Genomic DNA, 23,262 nt, shown 5'->3' with positions numbered 1-23,262 from the left:
ACGTAGGATAAGTGGAAGAAAATTGATGGACGGCTATTTTACATGATTTACTCCAGTAGTAGTATATAATAAAGTGGTTTATAAAACATGTATAATAAATTCAAGGTTATGTTTTGCTACTATAAGAATCTGATACCAGCACATATGATGAATGACTGGACAATCCCCAAAAAAAACAAACATAAGTTTTATTTATTGTTTATATAAGGACAAAGTATTAGACCCTAAGTCAGGAATCACCAGGCAACACAGAAAAAAGAAATAGACTAAAGCTAAGTGAGGGAGGAGAGACAGATACCGGGCAGGAGCAAGAGAGACAAAAGCGACCAAGAGAGGAAAAGGAAGCATGGCGAGAGAGGAGGGGAGACCGGAGGCAGTCAAGCAAACCATGAGCAAGCAAAAAGGGAAGAGGTCATCTCAGGTCACTGGGCACAGCGAGAACAGAGAAGGAGGAGTGAGATGAAGAAGGAGAAAATAAGGGGAGGAGGAGAAGACCGGGAAAAAGAGAAGTAAAAGGGTGGGTTGGGGGGAGGGCCCATGAGGCCCCCTGGTTGTAGAGTCACAGTCTCCAATGATCACTTTTGTGACTATGCAACTGGGCTTATATTACTAGCTGCAACATCACAAAAATGACACTGGCAACCGCAAGTTAGCTGGTAAAACGGGGGAAGGACAGAGAGGAGTTGTAAGCAAGGCTTCGGGTCAGTCAGGCCGGTGTGATTAGTGAACAACATGCCTGCACAAGCGCAAATGATGGAGAGGTACTTCAGCCGGTATCCTCAAATCGCCGAGGTGAAAAAAGGCAACACCAAAAAATAAAGAAAAGGGCAGGTTGCTATTACGAAAGCACCATATCTGCTGTAATAAAAGTGAAAAATATCTCCCTCTGTGCCTTCTTCATTGTGTTCTGACCCAGCTGCCCTGTGAGTAAAGGCAATATTTCCTAACTGATGGTGTATGGTGACGCCCACCAGACCCTTTTATAATAGCAGTGACCACAAACTCTTACTCTTGATATCCCACCTAATTGATGTGCGCCAGCAGAATGGAGACACCAGGCCTATATATAAACCTGACTTGGGGTCTATCACTTGAGAAAATCCACAGTGAATCAGAGAAAAGGGGCCAGGGCGGCTAACACCTAATAGGCAATACAGTATATCAGTTTAAAAGAGGTCGAAGGGGAAAAGGAGGAGAGCAGTTATAAAGGCGCCAGAGATAAAGGATCACTTTGGAAGAGTATCCTCAATGCATTTTGAATTACACTGTTATCGAGTGGAAAGCGCCCAGGATGTTTAGAGGATATATAGATATTTTTCTGCCTGCACCTCAGGATCACAAGTCAAAACTCCTGGAGAAGTGCGAGGTTTGAAGCCATTATGCTGTAAGGAAATCACGAAAGCCTTTCAAAGCCTCTGTGGCTCAAGGAGGAGGAGGAGGGTGGAAAACAAACAACTTCAGGAGCTTCTATTAGACTCTTTCACTTTATCTTTGTTTTAAATAAAATGCCAGAGAAGAACCATCACGCATATGACCTACTGGATTTTAATATATGGCACAGCCTGACCAGTTTCTGAACTGTAATAAAACTGCATATACAAAATTCAAGCCTTGGAAGCTAAAGCGATTTAGGTGCATTGGAAGATTTTCCTGCAAGGTTGGATTTCTGACTTTTTTGCTCTTCTGATGCCCTACTCGTGAATTCTGAGAACCTTCAGATAAGTTGCATGGGCTAACAAATACACCAAAACTTAAGGACAACGGAAGAGGCTGTTGAACCAAAGGCCGTGTGGCTCCTGAAAGTTAGCCTATTCATCACAGGATGAAAGAAAAGGATCAGTGAGAGTTCCAGTTAGTCAAGCACTGCAACATATCAAGCAGAACAAACAAAAAAGAAACGCAAAGCACTGCAAAAACATTTATTTATGTAATATTTCTCCCATCCGTACCTTCTTGTTATATTTACATGTGGAGAAGACTGACAGCATGCACACAAAAGCAAATGTTCCGCTACCATTGCTCTGTAGTTTGGTTTTTCTTATGTACACTTACAAAATGAAAACGCAGGCTGCCTTTGTTCTACCGGAGCAAAAGTCGAGGGAAGAAACGGACTGTGGCGATTTTTCCTGAATGATATCATGCAAGGTGTTTCTCAGCTCTGCTGTGGAAATGAATGCTGTTATCAAAGTGGGTTTGCTCCAAAGGCGCCTTTGAAGAGAACTTCCAAAAAGTTTCTTTGATGGCTTCTGAAACCTCAGTGCTTTCTCTATCAACATTAAAAGCTGGCTTAAGTACTTTATGCATTTCAAATGAAAATCAGTTTCAAGTAACTCTTTAAGCAAATTGCAAAGAAGATTTTTATACTATACTATAGAAAAATAGGTTTAAAAAACATACAATGTGCAGGCCATGGTTAAAGAGTAGGAGTCAACTCAAAGGTAGGTAGTATCGCTGTGAGGGATAACAATGCTGCTTTTCACAGCTCCTTGTCTCATGGCTGTTTAGTTTTTCTCCATTTTGTCAAGAGATAACAGTGAAAAGGACCCCGGCACAGGGTCAATGGTCATTTATGATGCATAAGAGGAAACCTTCACCCTTAAAGCAGGACAGATGGTCTTGCTGTAAACACCACGGCACCTCGTAAGAAAGAAAACTGGATGGAGAGAGTTATTGGTCCATGTTTTTGACTCCCTTTGTGTTTTGCCCCAAGATGTTTTCAGTTTTTCTTTTACTGTTAGGTCTGTGCACTGAAAACTAAAAAAGGCCAAATGACTTTATACACATGTTTCTGATGCCTGAGGACTGGAAACAAACCCAGCAGCTTTAGATGACCCAGGAACGAGAGTGAGCTGTTTTGTTTTAAGCTTTCTGAAACTTTCTGAAGAAGCTCCCTACCTGCGGAAGTCAAGTAGTGTTCGGCTAGTCTCCGGCACGTTCTGGTTGAGCCAGGTCAGGAAATGGAACTGAGTGACGGTCCGCGTTTCGTTGGTCTGCATGTTCTTCAAGTAGAAGCTACGAACCAGGAAGTCATCGCACCAGATGTGTTCAGAGACCAGGTTCACCTGGAAGGATGCAGGAGACAGACATGTATTTCCCCATGCATGAAATTTATGGTAGTCGAGAAATGTTCTGATCGGCTTATGTACTTACTAATTCCAGAAGAGTAAATTACTTCTAAATTGAATTATGATGACAAAAACACAGACGTCACGTGATAACTGACTGATTACAAGTGGAAGACAACTTAATATCCCATGTTTTATTAAGACGATAATCCTTTGTGATAAATAATCTTTGATTTTTTATTTGGTCACAGTCAAGTTCATACGATAATTAGCCCTAAAAGTCACATAATATTTATAGTGGGAGGTGGGGCTGAGTTCCCTGAGTAGGAGATGGATCTAACACATGCTATACTGAGTCAGATGCTAATGGAATAAAACTGCTGTAGCCTAACGCCTAGCTGTGTAGCATCCTAAATAATCATGTTCAGCATACACTGGCATTGGTGCAGCCCTGAAACAGGCCAATTTTGCACCTTTCAATGTCTAATTGAAGACTTTCTTCTGATTGGCTGCCCTTCATAAACAGCAGATTTGAACAACATGTGAGAGGATTTTCGCCCTCATTCACAACAAAAATCAAGACAAGTTTCAGACATTTGTATTCAACATATATATGTGACAGAAAATAATAACAGATCTTCTTTGAGTTTGTTTTACCTCGTAGATGTGGTACAGGTTGGATCCTTCATCTGGCCAGTAATGGTAGCACTGCTTCACCCCGCTCTCAACAAGAGGTGTCAACATAACGATGACCACACAGCCATTCTCCCAAACCATCTGCAAACAAAATACACAGGCAGGTAAATGATTGTAGCTCTTTAAAATGGCCTTATTCCTTTGAAATGAAGTAGATTTTTTCTTGATAGAGACAAGAATGAATGAATTTTTAGTTTTTAATTGTTCCGAATTCATGTATGTTATTCTTTTTTTGCAGCACTTAAGATAAACTTTCTCAAAAGTCTAAATATTCTGCGTTACTTAATGTTCTTTGAAAACTTCTAAGTTTAATCAAAAGTAAAGCGTTAAGAGTAACACTGCCAACAGTAACACTGACATGTGTCCTCACTCACCCACTCTCTTGGATATCGGTCCATCATTAGTTCAAATTTTGTTCTAGCTATCATTTTGGAAAGGGAGGTGTTTGTTTCACGGGAGCGAGGGAAAAAAAAAGAAAAATCTTGGTTTGAAACATGCTTGCTGTTTCCAACTTTTGTGAGCAACTACAAGGAAGTAAAGCTTTGTGACAAGTAATTGCTGTAGCAGTTCAGGCTGTTCTCTCCCCCAGCTGGGTCGTTCCACATCTGAGACCCGCCTGTGGTCGTATTTTTCCTTCTGGCAGTCATATTCTCACAGCCGGAGGGTGGGCTTGCTCAGGAGATCCATTCAACGCTGTTCAGAGGTAACAGTCAGCCGTTAATAGAAGCCATAAAACAATACCGCTCCCACATCATCGGGTTAGATTATAAAGATGGCCGCACCTGCCGCTCGGTCATGAGCGCTGCCACACCTTGCCGAAGATTTAGCAGATGTTAATTGCGGTGGGTTTTGAATTACTGCGCCTCTCTGCACTATTCCTCTCAGTCCTCCCTGCTTCAGTGATTAGTCTCATGGATCTAAAAATGTGACGGTGCACTTTTTGAGAAATTGTGTTAATTTGCTTCAGCTGACAGGGTGCGAACTCCGCTGCTGCTGCTGTCTGGAGGAAAAGCTCCCTCCTTTAAAACTCAAGGTTTGTTAAAAAGCTACATTTATTTAAACCCATATTTTTCCACAAAAAAAGTGAAGGGTGTGCCCTGCTCTTTTAGAACGTTTTGTGTACATAAACTTTCTGAAGATGTTGGACTTTTTTCCAGTGTAATAACCTTGGCCGGCTCTTGATTAAGCAATCTGATAAGACACAGTAATGCTAGTTAAATCAACTGGGCCTCAACACAACATGAAGGCTGAATAAAGCCTGAGTACAGAAGCCTGTAAAGCACGGAGAGGCTACTTAATGAACCTGAGATGAATCCATGATGAGCAGCAGGAATCGTCTGAGGCTTTTAGATAAAGTCTTTAAATGATCTTTTTAGCTACAGGCTAAGGCCTGCGGACTGATATGGAGATACTTAGACACCCATATTGGTTTTGTGGCTTCTCGTTCACATCTATTTAGAAAGTCTATTGCTTTTTTAAGGACTGGGACTCCTATGTGAACTACATTATGTGCACTTCTTTCAGGTCAAGGGCATCCATCCTAAAACCACTCTCGCAGATATAGAAGTTGACTGTCCTTTCTTTTTATATTGGCCTTCTGTACCACTCAAAACTGTAGATATTTCTAGACAAAAACAAGATTTGGACTACAGAAATGGAACAGAAGGACGTTGCAGAAATGTTGGTGTAAAGTGTGAATAAAGAGGAACAGGACCAATATACCAACCAACACTTTTCCTTCCCTGAAAGAGAATTATTTAGAGCTGGACGGGGATTAGTGGAAAGGAAGAAGGAAGGAGGCGAGTAGTGGTGTAATAGGGCTCTCATTCCCCCAGACAAGACCTCAACATCGCCACCGCTGTCACTACGGAAACCCAGCTTGAGTTGAATGGAAATTCAGCTTGTTAGGCGGAAGTCACACGCCTAACTTCTCACCTCTCCTGCCTCGTTTCAAGCATTTTGTTTGCTTGCTTACTTTGCTGGACTGTTAAACTAAAGTTATTTTAGTTCCACTTTTGTGTAATCATAAATGTGCCACTGTGCACACGCATCTTACCGCACTTCCCACTCGTCTTGACTGCTCACATGAAGCCAAATTTGACATTTTTATTTTATTCAGTCTCTATTTATAAAGAGTGGGTTGGCTAAGCACGCATGCTTTTTAACAGCAGTGGAATGACAGGAACCAAAACAGTTTCGCTGTGGTAATGGGCAGTTTAACAAATGACAGTGTACCTACAAAATTTTTTGTGTTAATCACAACTTTTTAAAGCCTTTTCCAAAAAATAATTGGCGAGCCTATTCGAGAGCACAGTATGCAACAAAACTAAGGTTTATTAAGAAAATAGAAAAGTGGTAATATGGGATTTATTTCCAAATTAACCAAGAAAATAATATTTGGATTCTGTGTTCTTGGTTTTTCTGGATACTTTTCACATCTCAACAAAAAATGAATATCACACAGCTCATTTCAAATGAACTGATTTTTATATTTCACTTTCCTGGATTAGTTGGAACTTCTGTAGTGTAGTGACTCTATGCAAGCCTGAGATTTCTTTTTCTTTGTGCCCCTCCTTGGTCTGCCCAAGTGAGAATCCAGCGGGGATATAACTTGTTTGACAAGGGGACCTTTCCTTCCAACCTCCCTGCTGCTCCACTCAACATACACCTAACACCAAGACTGGCCAGAATAACTTATTGATCTCCTGGTCTCAGATTCAAACCCAATCCAACATTTGGGACAGTGGGAAAAGAGTTTGCTACCCCCTGCATTAACAATGTGTCCCACTGAAGGCCAGTGTGTGTGTGTGTGTGTAAAAACAGTGGTGGTGAGGCTGGTGAGTGTTATGGTGAAGGAAAGATTAATAATGACATCCACAGAAATGGCTGGTCTCCTGTGTGACTTGCTGCACTAATAAAAATCGGCTAACTCTTGTTTAAGAGAGGAGATTGTATTGATTTTTGTTTCATGAGTGTGTGTGAATGCATTTGTATTTGTGTGTGTGTGTGTGTGTTTACCTGCCAGAAATCAGCCACAGTGGAGGGCAGGGGACCTTGAGTGGCAATGTAGGCTGGGTTCCTGGGATCGTGATCCATCTGTGGGGAGAGGAAAAAGGACAAGAGGGTGTAAATTGATCAAGGATGGCTCATTTTGAATGGTACAATTCATGTTTGTCCTGTCTCAAATGTTTAGATTTAAAGCCCATGATTATTTTGGATCATTTCTGGAAAACAAATGTTGCACAGTTCTCAGGAAGTTAACAGCACAGCAAGGTCAACTCAGATCTGAGAAGAAAGGATAAATTAGAGTCCAATCATTGGCTCTGACCTTGGTCATCTTATCCTGTGAGTCTACAGAATAACAGACATTTGCAAAGTTTATTCCGATCAGAGAGAATGACGGCTGTTCCAGTTGTTACATTAAGTGTATTTTTTCACTTAAGTGTGATAGTTTTGCATAGATTTAATAATCAAATCTTTGTGCATTCCTGGCTGTTTTTGGTCATTCCTGCTATACCATACTGATATTGTCCAACTTTCCTCATCCTAGTTTCTGTCATCATCATCCTGATCTAAGCAACAACTTCTGGGTCTAGAAAAATAAAGCCAATGGAGAAGTCCCAAAAACTGCAGATAGAGCAACTTGAGATTGGTTTAAAAAGATAACAGGCAGACTGTTAAAATGTACAGCTTTGCAGCAGAATAAACATTGCTGCACCACGCTTGTAGTTGTAGTCCCTTTAAGGTCATGGCCTTATGTTTTTATTTATCACTTGCTCTTCAGTTAACTGTTGTAAGTTTGTGCTCCAGTTTTGGTGTAATTAATTCATTCTAGTATTTTATGTCTATGTTATCAACTGGCAGATACACTATATGGCCAAAAGTACTGGGTCACATACACATTACACCTACAGGAGTTGCTTGGCCATAGAAATCAATGCCATGAAGTTCCCAGGATATAGTTTTTGTGCTGATGTTAATGCCTAAGGAGGTCGGGAACTCTAATTTAGCTGATAATTTAGCACTTCTGTGCTAAATAGGGTCAATCCAAATATGGTCAGTTCTCGAGCCAAACAACCAAGAATGTGATGGCTACAATGCTTATGTTGAGTCTTTAAAAGTAAATGACATAAATGAACCTCAGCAAACTCAGCAGTGGAGTTGCTTATTTAATTGTTCATTGTGATTCTTGGTTTATGTAATGTTTATATTAACTTCATGTAGTACTTAGTGTATTTAGTTTAGTTTAGATTCTTCAAAACCAGGACAAACAGATTCAAACAGCTTTCATCCAACAGCAAACACACTCATCAAAGCAATAACATGAGTGTGTTTGTTCAATTAGGGATGGGTGCAATAGATCCAGATAACAGGACATTATGTCTGTGTCTATTGTGTGTGCACGCATGTGTTTATGTTTGTGTTTTTCTAATGAGTGTGCACCTTTAATTTCATTTGTTACAATGACAATAAAGCTAGTCTATTCTCAGTTCCTCCCTTAGCGTTCTTTCCTCCTGTGTTAAAGTTTTTTGTATTAAGCTTCACTTCCTGTTTTATTTTGGTGAGCCCATGTTCCTTGTGCATTGTCTTGAATTTTGCTTCCTTTACTCGTCTGTTATGATTCTTTTCAGCCATGTCTCATTTTCTCCAGTTGTCTCCACTCCTCTAATCAACCTTTTGTATATGTGTAGTTGCTCTCTTTCCTTTTGCCTTTGTCGGGGTGGCAGCTCACTTTCCTCTCATGTCTCCCAGCGAGCCCTAGCCTTACGTCTCACAAATGTAGTTGAAAGTTTTCAGTTTCTTTCGTAATGTATTTTCCATGCTTAATAAATGGCTTGCTTTTAGTTCATCACAATCCACCTCTGCGTCTCCGGGTTTAGGCACTACACACATCTGACATGAACAAATAAGGAAAAGCAATTCTACAAAATTGATCTTTGTCCATACATGGAAAAAAAACACTATGCTCCAATGGGCCTCCAGGAATGTTCTACAGTGTGTCTTTTTCTTGGTGTAAAAAATAAATTGATATTGGACGCAATATAATATAATATAAAATGGCTAAATACCTCGTTCACAGACACTTTTAAGAACTAATGAGGGGACATGAATCATCACACCCATGCACAAGGAAAAATCCTCAGTGCTTTCGAAATGAGCAAATCTAAGTGCGTTAGTAAAATGTTCCCCCTGTTTAAAGTACTGAAATTCATTGCTAGAAGCTTCTTAGAGAAGGAGCTTAGCGTTTGCAGAGTAGCTCAGACTTCTTCCTTAACTTAATGAAAATTCCAGAAGGGTGGCGGAGGCGTCGAGAGCAAAAGACAGGAGATGAACGTGAGCTGAATTTGCGAGCAAGTGAGTGACAACCCTGCCAATTACCATGCAAATTGTATAGTAAATGTAATAATTGGCTGACCAATTTAGCTGGAAGCAATTACAGAGGGAAGACAGATAATTTATGGGGTTTTTCCGCACACCAAATTGTCTTTAATGGCCCTCTGTTCCTTTTATGAATGCCAAACAACAATGCACTTCTAATGAACTTAAAATAATTTTACCTAGAGAGAGAAAAGGCGACACGGTGGCAGCGAGTTTTGCTCATTAAAACGGCGAGAACTGCATCACGGACAAAAAATAGCTGGAGGCAGAAGTGCACTTTTCAAGGCCAAGAAAATATGTGGACAGTCATTTACATATATTTCTTTTAGTTTTTTTCTCGAGGTTATTATTTAACATCAGTGCTGGACTTGTAGCAAAATGACAGAAAACATTTAATTTGATTGTCCATGTACCTGAATATTTATGTCATGTCTGCGAGAGACATTTCTACCCAGTAAGCAGAACTAAGCGTTACACAATATGAGTGTCTTAGAAGCATCAGAAGCTAAAATCTATTGCCTTCCAGTCACATAAGAGGTTTTCAGAATTTCACTCAGATCCGCGACTGCAATGAAGCACTAATATTCCCCTTGCCTATACAGAGCCTGGTTTAGAAAAAACACAGAAGAAACTGGAAGATTCAGAGTGGTAAGATCTGGGAAATTATAAGAAAAGGGTCGGGTAAGGCAGAAAAGAGATTGTAAAGTTTGAAACCTTGTGATGGATGAAGATGAAAACGGTAGGGGAAGATACAGCAGGCTGGGAGAAAATGCAGAGTCACTATAAAGATGAAAAGATGAGCAGAGAAGGAAAGACGCACCAGGAGGGCTCTCTACTCTTGACATCTGTCGTTTTATTTCTTTCTCCACCCTCCCTTTCTTTGCGGAGACACAATGCTTCCTGACATCGCAAAGTGTATCCAGAATTAAACCCCACCATTAGTGACATTGCGAAAGGACAACCGTCTTTCTGTCTTTCACACACACTCCTGTTAATGAGGGAAAAAAAGTATAGGATGTGACGTGTGTAATTATCCTTGTTATTGGGTTTTTGTCTTTTCTGTGGAAGGAAGGAGTCTGACTAGTCTGATGATGTTACTACAATCTGACACCTCTGTGTGTGTGTTGGTGTGTGTCTGTGTGTTGGGGTTAAAATGCTGGCTGCCAGCTATGTGAATTAGTTGTAATTGTGAGTCTATTTTAGGAAACGATAATCATAACGCTTCTATCACTGAGACAAAACTCATCATGCGCAGATTCTTTTTAAAACTTCTGTCATGACTTGTGTTCATAACAAGTCAAAATCTTTGATCCTGCTCCTTTTTTTTAACCACTTTTTCTCTTTACTTTACATTTTGAAGAATACCAACAAGCAAGCTGTCTTGTCAGTGAGTTTGGCTGGTAGTTGAGTATACTGCAGTCCAGTCCCATAACGCCTGACTTAGACTTCTGTTGAAGGGTTCAGAGGGGTCTGCGGCTACGTTGTAGGTCACGGTGTAGACTTCCCGCTGAACCATAAATTGAAAATATTTTATTTATCACAGGTGAAGCTAATCTACATTGGTGGTAAAGTGTGACCACACTTTAAGATAACAAGCAAACTTGCATTGGGAACTTGTGTTTCCTGTTGTAGTTTGTCATATAGTGTTAGATCCTTGGTTTTTCCTGGGTTATTTCTTTTAACTGAGGTCATTTGGACACGCAAAAGCTCTTTTCAGTGAAATTGGCAGCACTGTTTGCTGGGTAACGTTTCAGGACGGACAGCCTGTGCTACACCCTGATGCATTAACACACTGTGATGTCGAACGAGAGTGGAAACAAAATGCAATATTTGCTTTAATTTTCTTCAGTGCAACTCTTTTAAAACCTTAATCAAAAACTTCAACCGGACTGCCAATAAACACTGTGAGGCTGATTTAAAGTCAGTGTTATCTGCACACGACATGCACCAAAATAAGCGTGTGTGTGTGTGTGTCTGAGTAATACGTGAGTGATTGATTATGTCTTAGAAAGTGTGTGCGTTTGATTGAGTCTGCAAGGAAACTATTGAGTCTGTTTTAGACTAACGGTGTTTGTGTGTTAAGGGAGGAACTGAGTGATTGATCGTGTTTCTGAGTAACTTTGTGCAACTGAGTGACTGATTATGTGTGTGCGTTGGACTTTAGGCCACACAAAGCATTTGTAAAACTCTGATTAACAAATACAGGATAACCAATAAAAACGTTCCTAAGAAGTTTGTGATCCTCCTGCTTTTCTTTTAAAACATACGATGGCAATGATATAGTTCAAACTTGTAAAAAGACAGAATTAAATGTTCAGCTTTTGTTGCTTAATTAGTGAATTGCCATGTTAGCGTAACTTGTAGTTGTTCCAGACTCAAAGAGCTAAAAAAAAAAAGTGAGTTTAGCGACCTTATATGTCTAAACTGCATCATGTAAAATGGTAATCCTTGATCCTCCACATTAAAGTTAAGGAAGAAAAGTCACAAGGCATTGAAACCAGGCTGACCAACGGCTGCATTATGCAATAAACTTGCTCATAGCAGAGCCAATTCAAACCCCATTACTACTCACCTAATTTAATCATGTAAATTCATGTAAATGATGTCGAATCAGAACACATGGATCAACCTTACATTCGACAGTTGGTAGAAAACAGCTACTCTAACATACAGATAATTGCTTTGGTGTGAATGTGCAGCATTTTATTTTTTCGGGACAACACCATACAATTGTGTCACGGTGCTTCAGTTACTCTCGATGGAAAGACAAGCACCTTGCATGGACACCATTGGAATGGATGTTTTTTAATGTTGCAGTGTGTGTGTGTGTAGGTACATTACATGTGCAGCTGTTCATGCATGCTTGTTAGTTTTTTAGGTTGTGTGTTCTTTTTGGTTTCAGCATGGTGCACTGCGTGTTTTTAGCGAGTATGTGGGTACGTGTGTTGCTTCGTTTGTGTGCCTGCAACATTAGACAAGGTTGCTCTTTTGTTCCTGTATAGTTTTGATTCCTTCTCTCACATGCTCTCGCCTGCGCACACACAATCGCACACACACGGAGCCACGTTCTGGTGTAACGCCCAGATTTGAAATGCATAGCGTTTCTGTTGCTTTTAATGGAATACCACTGTATCTGCCTCAAGGGAAACGTAAACCTACTACTCAACACTGGTTTCCAAATTGATACACTCACTTACTGAATTCATATGGCTCTTTCTTACCCCTTTCCTTCCTACAGGCTGTTTAAATCTGTACCGTGCCAAAAAGAAAAAGACCCCAGTAAGGCAGACACACTGTAATAGTAAACACAAAGTAGTGTCAAATTAGCATAACCCAAGGTCACAAACAATAGTTTCCCAGGACCCTCCGGATCAATTTTGTTTCCACAAATGAGAAGTGAATCGAGAGCCTCACGCATGTCCTTTCCCACACCTCCCCAGAGCAAATACTCACCTGGGGTGTTTGCTGTATAACAATCATTAATATTCATGGTGCAGAACATACATATTGTGAGAGGCTGCCACCGAAACTAAGCAAGCATTGCATCAAAATTTATATTGGACAACGGTAGGCTGCCTTTGTTTCTGTGAAGCCCCGTGGGGGCTGTGGCAGCCTAGCATAGCAGCGGCGTGAAGCACCGAGTTAGAATGCAGAGGAGGTACTTACGATCGCGCTGGCATTAATGTAATCAGAGTTGCCTTGGCTGCTCTCCACCTTCAAGGTGATTCTGGAGTGATCATCTGAAACAAAAATGGAAGAATTCAGCATATTTCGTCTTTGCAGTGTAAGTGTTCTTTGGTCATGCTATATGCATTATAATGAGGGCTCTCTCTGTATACGTGTTAAGAAAGCTGGATTATAAGTAACAATGCCAACATGTCATGAAGCGTGGATTCCCTTCTGCTTTGACAAGGTTACTTTGAGCTCAGAAGGAAACTAGTTGACTTGTTTAAGAAAATCTCTTCTTTACTTTTCCTCAGAGATTTTATTAATTGATTATTAACTTTCTCTGTGTGTCTGTAGGGCACCTCTAACAAATTCACATAACACTTCACACTCATGAGACAAAAGTTTTGAAACTCTGCTGTGCACTGTTGCCTTTGTATTAAGAGCTGTGAGCAAAATAAACACATTAATATATTTGGCTGCTCTACCTCTTACGATTATACTCTCGCATGCTGTCGGCATGGCTGCCACTTTAGAAAATTCAGTCGATGTCTTGCTCACAGCTTTCAAACTCCAGTCCTCGAGGGCCGGTGTCCTGAAACTTTTACATGTGTCCCTGCAGCAACACACCTAAATAAAATTAGTAGGTCATTAGCAAGAGTCTATAGAACTTGACTGCATGCTGAGGTGGCAATTCAGCCATTTGATTTATGTTACAGCAGCTCAAGAGTGAATGAACATGTAGTTTTAGAAGTACTTTTTTAAATTAAACTTACACTTTTATTTAAATTTACTTGAGTAGAGTTGGGGGTTGCCACCATGCAGTGAAGTCTTGCTGATACCCTACAAATTTTATTCAGGTGTGTTGCAGCAGGGACACATGCAGAAGTTTCAGGACACCAGCTCTCGAGGACTGGAGTTCAACACCTCTGCTCTAGCTATATAACAGCCCCACTGAACAGAGTCCAGAAGTGCACGAGAAGATGACCTTGAAGGGAAAATTAGGGTATTTTTTATTTTTTATAGGTAGAGACAGAACTTTTTGATCATATTTAACACAATGAGGCTGAAATTGTATCAAGAATTATGGAGCTATAAAAAATAAACAAAAAAGGTCTTTCCATTGAGGTAACTGGGCAAACACTGGTTAATTTGAGTTGCATAGGAAAATGTGTTTGTTGTGAGGTAGGCAGATCATCCATTTAGTGATTTCTGGAACTAAATTAAAACTGAGGAGCTTCGTTTAGCCTTGAGAGAATCTGCCATAATCATCTGGGATCCTGTGAATTTTTAAGAGGGACAAACTTTCCGAGTTTGTGCATTCTACTCTTGCGAGCACTCCTCCGAAGCCTCCGGTGATCGGCAAAACAGTTCAGAATTTTTTTTTTTCTTGAAGAAGCCAGTGGTGCTTCAAATAGGAAGCACAATTTATTCCTGACAAACTGCTTTCCCTGCTGACAACCTGGATTTCATTAAGCCTCGGCCTGGTCGAGAGAATGGGACAGCACTTTTTTAGATGGGCTATTTCCACAGAAGCTTAGAAATTTTAATCATTGATGAGGTCGGTGCAGGAGAGCTTTAATAGAAAACTAATTTACAACCCTTCTGCTAGCTGCATCTGCTCCAGGTTTCTGATAATACAGGCTGAGCTCAGAATATAAGGGGAGTGTTGTTGAGAGGTGCTGAGAGTAATGCCACCATGTTTGGACGACTGACATCAGGAGGTGTAACAGCCGAATTTTGGTTCCACTCAGAACTGATGGCTTTTGTGCTCCACCAGTAATGCAGTCTTTTCTTTTTGTGTCTCTGCCAACAGAACTGCAACACCTTTTAGGTTTTAAACATGTTAGAGAAACTAAAACACGGTATTATCCAATTTTGTTGATACTAAAGGCAATCGTTCACACTTTGTCAATAAATTAATTAAAGTCTCCTATAAAATCTACTTGTACATTGTACACTACTACTACCTTTAAGACACAGTGGCAAGAACGGAAAGAATAAGAGAAAGTCATTGTTTACATGCTACAACAGCAGCGGAGCGGTTCTTCTTCGCGTTGCCATCCTTGAGGCCGATGGTGCACGCGTTGGGTTCAGCTTGGTACGCACACAGTGCCTCCCACTCCTTCTCCAGGCGATCCTTATTCTTCAGGTGATCTTCCATGTAGGACTGGAGGAAAAGAGTCAATAGAGTAGGTGAGTCAGGCTTATACTTTCCCATCAGAGACAGATTTATATACATGAAACTTGCTGCGGTGTATTCATTATAGGGTTTCCCTTCTTTTAATAATCTTTGATTGCAATTGTTTTTATTGTGCTTTGGCTCAATATGGTCATGCCTTAAAATTCTGATTCTTTTAAAGGCAATCCTTAAAATTTCTGGTTCAGGATGACAACCATCTGAACTAAACCAATTACGATCCTCTATTTTAGAAGCTACATTTTTCTAATCTTTATTAAACGTTGTGAGTTTTTTCTCCAGGAACATTCAAATGAAAGCAAATAATTATCTAGTGGTGCCATTAAACCAAAGTATTAGTGCCAAAATGCATATTGCTATTTCACTTTATAAGACACACCTATCTTTAGCAGTGTATGCCATTACCTATTACCTATTAATTAATTCACTGACTTTGATCAACTGCCTACAAATTATTACCATAACACTTGGCAAAGCCATGGTAATGGTATCTGATGGTGAACAGTGATGCTTTGTTTTTTAAGCAGCTTTGAAAATGAGCAGCCCGTGCTCGGAAAATATGGACGGTAGGCTCGTTTTTTAATGGATGAGGCAACGGAATGAGCTGGTGTGGTTCTTTAAATGGTACCAGCGGTGATTTATGGTGGCAGTTACAAATGGGACTGATCTTAATCAGAATTAGCTTCCAAAAAAGGCCTAATGGCTTTCTGCTAAAATGAGAGGAGTTTGTTAAAAATGGAAGTCGACCTGAGCAGATGTCCGCGCGGCGGAAGAAAATGGAGAACTGTCCAGATGAAATGCACGTATATGATTTTTAACATACAAGCACACGCCTACTCCAATGGCTAACGTCTAAGTGTTGAGGCTTGTTAGTTTCATTAAGTGAGCTCAAAATACTCACTGTTGAACAGCAGGCTTTACACATGACACTGCATTCACACGCACATACACACAACCCTACTGAAACACACAGACTTTCCTTGTAGTATCAGCTCTCTATTAAATTTGTCTCAGAGCTGCTAAAAGCAGCAATGATGTAACAGGAGGTCACAAGCTGCGACCCTCCACCTGCACGCAGCCGTTTATCAACAGCGGGAGGCCCGATCCATCAAAAGGCACACAAAGAAAATGCACATACACACATCTGAAGTAGAAACCACACATAAAGGTTTTCGTAAGGTCACATGTACAAAAAATAGTTCACCCACATACTGCAAAGACACAAAAGAAACATACGCAGGCAACAAGATACACACACTAAGCAAACACTCAAATACACACACAAAATGACAGAATATACACATGCACATAGAAAGCACGTATATAACTTAGGGTGCAGAAAGACACACAGTCCTACAGAAGACACACACACAGAGTCCAAATCTGATGCCTCCCCCCAACTGCCCTCTACCCCCTGCCCCTCTCTCTCCTTCTCTAATGCCAGAGTAATAGGGTTTTGTGGCTGTGTAAAGGGATTATTGCAATCCAATCAGGAGGTGCTGAGATCACCATGTGTCGGCCAAAGACTGAATAATCCCCTTACTGCAGGGGGGGGGGCTTACAGCTGCCAAAGGTGCTCAATAAAACCCGCTACGCAATAAGACTCTGCTCGAGCCGCCATTGTGGCTCTGACGCGCCACCTAAGCACCTGTAGGAAATGGGAGCATGAAAGCTGGTCGCATAGGGAGGTTGACGTAATGCAGCAGCCATTTTGGATCGAAAGAGAGTGAAAAGAAAGGGGAAGTGGGTGGAAAGAAATCACTGTGGGATACTGTTACTCAGCAGGGAAGGGTATCCAGTTGTGGAAAACACATTTATCGAAGCCACTTCGAGTGCAATTTCAGGGGACCTGTGCTCTACTTCAGCATTTCTATTTTATGCTCCACTTCATGTTAGAGCAGAATACATATTACCTGACTATATTTATTTAACGGTAATAACAGTTTCTGTGCCGATGATGAATTATTATTGACTGGAGGTTAGCTTCACACTGACCATCTGCAGAATCTGCACTTTTACTTTGAAAATGTAGCTGAACTCGTAAATTTAGCTGTTAAAACCAAGAATAAGAGACTTGTTACAGAGATTTTTTTTCTCCTTGTGGAACAGCACCTTCTTCCTGCACTAATGGTGTCATACTGGAACAAACATCTTACATAAGGTGCTATCAGCGCCAGTGATGAGGCTTTTAAGAGCTAATCTAAATGTCTTAAAAGAGTCTTCTTTATATCTGATGCATTCTGCATCGGTGTAGGAAGTACAAAAAGGCTTCCAAAGCTTTCATGAGGACAAGAAAAGATGGATCGATGTTGCATTATATACATTTTAGAACAAGGTGCCACTTCAACAAGTAAGTAACTTTAAAACTTAAGTCTATTTGCAGATACAATTAATGCTGAGGGTCCAATTAAGAACTAATGAAATTTCATGCTCTAAGTATTTTGCAACAATTCAGGCAACAATCTTCCCATTTGTGAACTCAACACAAACACATAATGCATCATAACCAATCCATCGACATCCATCTTTTTTTTTTTTCATCCATCTTTCACACAGAGGCAGCTATCTTATTTTTAGTTAAAAGCTGACATCATCCTGACACGAGGCTAACTTCTCCGCAGCTGAATGCTTCTTCCTCCTCCTCGGCAGACCACATTAGAGTGATTTAACATCCATTTCCCGACGCACATTCATCCTCCAGCTATTGCCCTGTGACCTATCAACTCTACAGATCACATCCCAGCTGGCCTGATGGTGAGCTACGAAAACCACAACAGATTCCCAGCATGGCTAATCTCGACGGAGGCCTCCGCTGCAGCATAATCTATAACACTTACTTGGCCAGCAACAAACGACAAGATAATGTGCTTTATATATAGAGTCGCCTAATCCTCTTAAGACACAAGCAGAGAGGATGTGGGGGAGGTGTTGGGGGCAGGGGGGGGGGGGGATCTCGGTCCCAGTCACATGGGACCAAGTAATACATTAACGTAGATAAGATGGTGAAAGCTGTTTCGCCTCAAATTAAAATCAGTGGGTGGATGATGACATGGAATTTGCCAGGGGTTTACGAGAGGCAATTAATTTTTGTAGGGAGGTGGGAGGGCTGGTGGAGAGGAGGGGCACTGCAGCTCACGAGCAGTCACGTTATTCCTTTCTTTGAAGCTGGTGATTTTTATTAATCACTCAACAGTTGCCTCACTTGAGTGCATGGCTGGGCATTAGATATAAATATTTACTTTTTCAAAGCAGAGCCAAACTTGTCTTGCTTAGTAATGGATTTGATCTCCTGCTGTGACGGTTCACCGAACGACTCAACTTTTCCCGAAACATACCGACTGTAACCCAGGTTTGCTGCCATCAAATTTGCTACTCAGGTCCCACATCATGGTATGAAATTCAAATGAGCTAACTGTGATTTGTTTTCTTTTGTTATTGTTTTTTTTTTACAGTTGTCACTGCAAAACAAAAGTATGAGAAGTCACAAGTAGGCACTTTTCAAAATGGTGGACAAGAAAAAGGCAGAACAGAATTGGGAAAGCAGTGGAAAAGGATGAAGAGTAAACACAAAAACAGGCAATAGGGTAAGAAGAATATGCAATAAAAAGCTGCGTGGATGAAAAAGCAGGAAAATTGGGTAAACGGTAAAAAAAACAAAGAAGAAGAATGAAAGATGGGAGGGGCATGAAGAAAAAAACGGTTAAGAAAATTGGTAAGTGGCTTTTTGCTTTTTGAACTTTTCTCCACCTGGAGAACTTGGGTTGAGAAAACAATCTGACCTTTCGGTTTCAAAGAGTAGCGGGCTGGTTTAAAACTATCATGTTCCTTCCTTGATTTCCTGACATTTTGAAAAAATAATTTTTTTCTACATGACACTGGTATTATTAGATGGAGTCAGCTTGGACAACTCAGAGCTACAGTTTGTTTCACTGAGACCGTGGAGCTGTCCAAGGTGCTGAAGCACACTTCCAGGCCAGTCTGTGTAATACGATACATCTGCTCTCTCTGTTTTCAATCTCTCTGCTCTTTTCTCTCTCAGGCCAAAACTGAAGTGGATTAAAAGGAAATGACATAACTGAAAAAGCTCACAGCCTGCTAACATTAACTAAAAACCAACATTATCACGGCCCGTGTTGATGAGCACGCTGTGACTTACAAACTACCAGAATCCTCAGTGTCCTATCGGTTTTATTTCCTCAGTGGAAACAACAACATGGACTTCAAGTTAAATGAGACATCAACTCCTCGTCTACACAGAAGGCTCCTAATAAACCCAGTCCACTGGGAAAGGTTTACTATTATTAAACAGCATAGATGCAATTAAAAGGAGTCCATTTGAGTTACATTTTATGTTTATACTCCAACGACTAAACAGCAACCATTATTAAATGGGCACAGTAAAAGCATATCTGACTGCATACATTTGTTAGATGAATAAAACATCGTGATCTTTGAAAATCCACCGTTCTGGATGTAGCAGAGGATGCTTCTATCATTATTCTGACAGTATTGCTGGTATCACAAAATACTGCAAAAACCCAGAGTTGTTCCTGTATGTGTACGTATACATATTAATTCAGCGGGTGTAAGTTTTATATCTTCATATATATTTATAAATATACAAAGCACCTTGAGGCGACTGCTGTTGTGATTCGGTAACATATAAATAAAACTGAAATGAATTGGTTATCAAAAATCTACGTCATAACTAATCGCTCAACTAAAGCAAGTGCAATTATTTCCTAATCCCAACTGCATCTGAGTAAAACCATTGCTTGTAATTAGAGGAATTAGAGTGTTTAGTCAGTATGGTCTGACTTAGCCCAATTCTCTTTGTCTGGAACATCCCTGGTGTTACTTTTAGAAGAAGAAAGAGCAACATCATGGTGTATTTTGGTAGCAGGAGCACCAAACCAGAAAATTCCCCCAAAACTTTGGACCTACTTAACCTAAGGCAGCTTCTAACTGACACTAGATCACAGATGCTGACCAAGGATTTTATTGGTATACATGTCCAAAAGTTAGAGTGTAAACTTTGCAAATCACAGTTCGACAACATGGCATTGGCATATCACCTAAAAACTGCAGTCTTACTTGTCTACATTCATCAGTTTAATGCTTCAGACTTTGAATGGGAAGATTTCTTTAACATATTTTTTTCCCACCATGTTTGGTCTAAAAATGATTTCATAACAGGCACCCCATAGTCTACTGTTGCTCATTTAAACCCACCAACCTATCACCTCTCCCTCAGGACACATTCATTTGTTGAAGAGTAGGTAATGATTTTTATCCAAGTCATCAAATATCCTCTGTTTTCCTTCCTGATTTTAAGATTGGGTTAAAAACAATAATACTTTTTGACTCCTTATAGACTTCTTTTGGAAAAGGAAAATTGTTATTAGTGAATTTAGAATTTAACAATTTAAAGGTTTAAATTAATTTTATGGGGATGAGGGTCTCTTGTTCTAAAAAGAAAAAGCACCATATTATATGTATGAAATGTTGTGATGAAAAAGTCCACTTACACTTTTTGAATTTGCTCTGAAGAGGCTTTTAAAATTTGCATTCATCTCCATCACCTACACAAAATTAATCATCATAGACACATTAGAGTCACTTAGTCTGTCTCCTTGGTTCCCTCTCATCGTTTTATACATTTGTTGCTATGATTGAACAATTTCATCCTGACCAGACTGTGGCCCACACACTGACTGAATGCTTGAGAAACACTTTATTTCATGCCACTCTCCAGCGGTGACACCTCTGCAGATATGGATTCATCTCACGGAGATAAAGTAAACATACCTGCAGAAGTTCAGACCTTGTTGTCAAAACTCAAATCTATTTTCATCTGTATGTGACCTAAGCTTTTTATATGCATGCATTATATACTGTGGGTGCGTTTGCCAAACGTTTTAGCTTGGCTGTACGCTTGTGTAAAACAACAGAGACACTCTGCAGCAGCAAAGGGCTGCAGAGGGAGTCATCTCTCCTGAACACAACTCTGGTGCAACTCTCTGGGGTAATTAGTATCTTTGTGCCTATTGAACACATCAAAAAGGCCGCTCTTTCACATCTTGCCGGCAGCCTCATATTGCACGGAGAGAGAGGAGAGAGAGGTGGAGGCAGGGTGGGGGAGTTGGGATGAGGAGGTGGTGGTGCCGTGGGTGGTGGGTTGTTGAAGTGAGTAGGTATGTATCGCAATTATGATGGCGCTTGGCAGAAAGCGACCAAGGTTCAATAGAGATTTTCATCTGCTGTATTGAAGAGGGAAATAAGACTGCTTATAGAAACTGTGGGTGTAATGAGATGTGCAAAAACAAAAAAAAAGACAAGAAGAAAGATGAGAGAGATACAAGAGGATAAAAGTCTGTGTGTGTGTGTGTGTGTGTGTGTGTGTGTGTGTGTGTGTGTGTGTGTGTGTGTGTGAGAGAGGGGAAATTATCAGTACGGAATATAAAATTAAGTAGTTTGTAGTAGTTTGAGTTTAAAAGACTGGTTAAAATGGTAAACCAAGTGGGAGGCAAGATGATAAAAATGGAAGATAAAAAACATCCTATTAATAGAATAATTAGAACAGAACAGAAATTTACTCTAAATATTATTTTGTAAACTCCTTCTCGGGGAAATTAACCTACTTTGATAATCCAACTGAATCCGACTGAAGTTTTCATTGTTTTCTCTGAACGATCAATATTAGACATCTTATTTGGGCCACTGACGTCATTTTCACTTGGCACAGGAGCTGCAGTGTTGGTTCCTAGAATTAATTTAATTGAACATTTTGACGATAGCCTAACATAAGGTTATTATTTTAAGAGCAACTTACAGAAATAAGTTGCAACAATCTCATTTTGTTCATTATTTTGATGCATTTTTCATTCACATTCGTAGAAACACGAACACCAAAAAGCACAACACAGGCTCTGCTGGATGAAAAGCTAAACCACTCGAGATGTGGGCACATTTAGTTTAACCAAGGGATCCATTGCCTAGTGTTATTCTTCTCTATTTTCTTTTCTTTTTAAAATAAACTGATTTCATCAGCTCTGGGTGTGTAATATAGGGTGCACGTGTGTTGGTGTTATAAAGAAAGGTACTCTATTTAAAATAAAGATAAATTATGAACTTTACAGAAAACAAAACAAAAAAATCAATTACACTAATGTATTTTTTTTCTTTACTAATAAGGATTAGGAATACTATAACAAATTGAGGTAACTACAATTTCTATTTCTAAAAATGATAGCTCTATTACCCAGCAGTGCCAATTAGTTAAAAACTGTAGTGGACTAAAGTTTGTTCGTCATTTGAAAATTTCATTCAGATCCAGTATTTTTATTTTCACATGAAATATGTTTGCAGGGCTGTTAGTGGTGAAAAAGTGAGCTGCTTTCGACATATTTCACATTGTATTGTGTGATGATTACATCAAAACTGCTCAGCTGGAAACTCACCAGGATCATGTGACCGGTTGAGATGTCCATATTTGAGTGGGCGGGCTCTTCGCTCCAGGAGGAAATGCTGCTCCGTGCCGAGGGGCTGACGGCTTGACCGCCATCGCTGAACTGAGAAGAGACGCTGTTGATCCTGGAGGAGATGGGCTCCGGACGCTCGGCTGGGGGCTTGACTGCCATGCGCTGCCGACACAGCTCCTACGGGAAGGAAGGCGCTACAGATTAGTCACTGCCGTCACGTAGGTGGGGCCTAGTAGTATTTTACTCATGCATGACTTACGACACTTGGCTGACAAATTTGTTTGAAATATCTTAACACTACTGATATAATTAGAACTAACAGCAGATAATGTTGCCTTGCTGTAGCATGCTACCTTCAAAGGGAAGTGAATAAATACACCTGACAGTTTGTAAACGGTAAAATAAAAACCCCACTAAAACATGGAGACAGACTGAGAGCTTGCTTTTGCTGCAGTTGCATCTGATGAGGTTGTTTCTCTTTGATGAACAGTAATGGTGGTAGCTGAGTTTAATGTTTTCGTATGCTGCTGTGTTGCAGTTGTGGTCACTATTATTATCAGAATCTTAGCAAGCTTTTGAACCGACCTTTATTTGACACATGTCAAATAAAGTTGTGGCTGGTTAACACTCATTGGTTTCTTCATAATTGCTGCCCAGGGACTAATTATTAGAGCAACAGCTAATAGTACAGTACACACCATGGTTGGTTTTTAAAATAACTGAACAGTAAAATCAACTAAGCAAGTGAGACAGCTACTGATTAATCTCTGGCTCC

General features: G+C 40.2%; 1 protein-coding gene across 1 annotated transcript in view; it reads right to left on the bottom strand.

Moving 5' to 3' along the window:
• The window catches only part of LOC146553114 (receptor-type tyrosine-protein phosphatase N2-like), a 220,548-nt gene that overhangs the window by 28,727 nt on the left and 168,559 nt on the right, over positions 1 to 23,262 (bottom strand). The window contains exons 14-19 of the mRNA XM_085256023.1: positions 22,467 to 22,664; positions 14,829 to 14,976; positions 12,807 to 12,880; positions 6,780 to 6,857; positions 3,723 to 3,842; positions 2,896 to 3,062 (exon numbers count right to left, since the gene is read on the bottom strand). Of these exons, the coding sequence (XP_085112149.1) occupies positions 2,896 to 3,062; positions 3,723 to 3,842; positions 6,780 to 6,857; positions 12,807 to 12,880; positions 14,829 to 14,976; positions 22,467 to 22,664 (785 nt within the window). The remainder of the gene's footprint in view (positions 1 to 2,895; positions 3,063 to 3,722; positions 3,843 to 6,779; positions 6,858 to 12,806; positions 12,881 to 14,828; positions 14,977 to 22,466; positions 22,665 to 23,262) is intronic.

This window comes from Mchenga conophoros, linkage group LG18, assembly GCF_057382185.1.
Source record: "Mchenga conophoros isolate Kocher_MC1m ecotype Shallow Benthic linkage group LG18, M_conophoros_male_GT1.1, whole genome shotgun sequence".
NCBI lineage: Eukaryota > Metazoa > Chordata > Actinopteri > Cichliformes > Cichlidae > Mchenga > Mchenga conophoros.
Note: the sequence above shows the minus strand (reverse complement) of the source record. Positions and strands in the feature narration are given on the sequence as shown.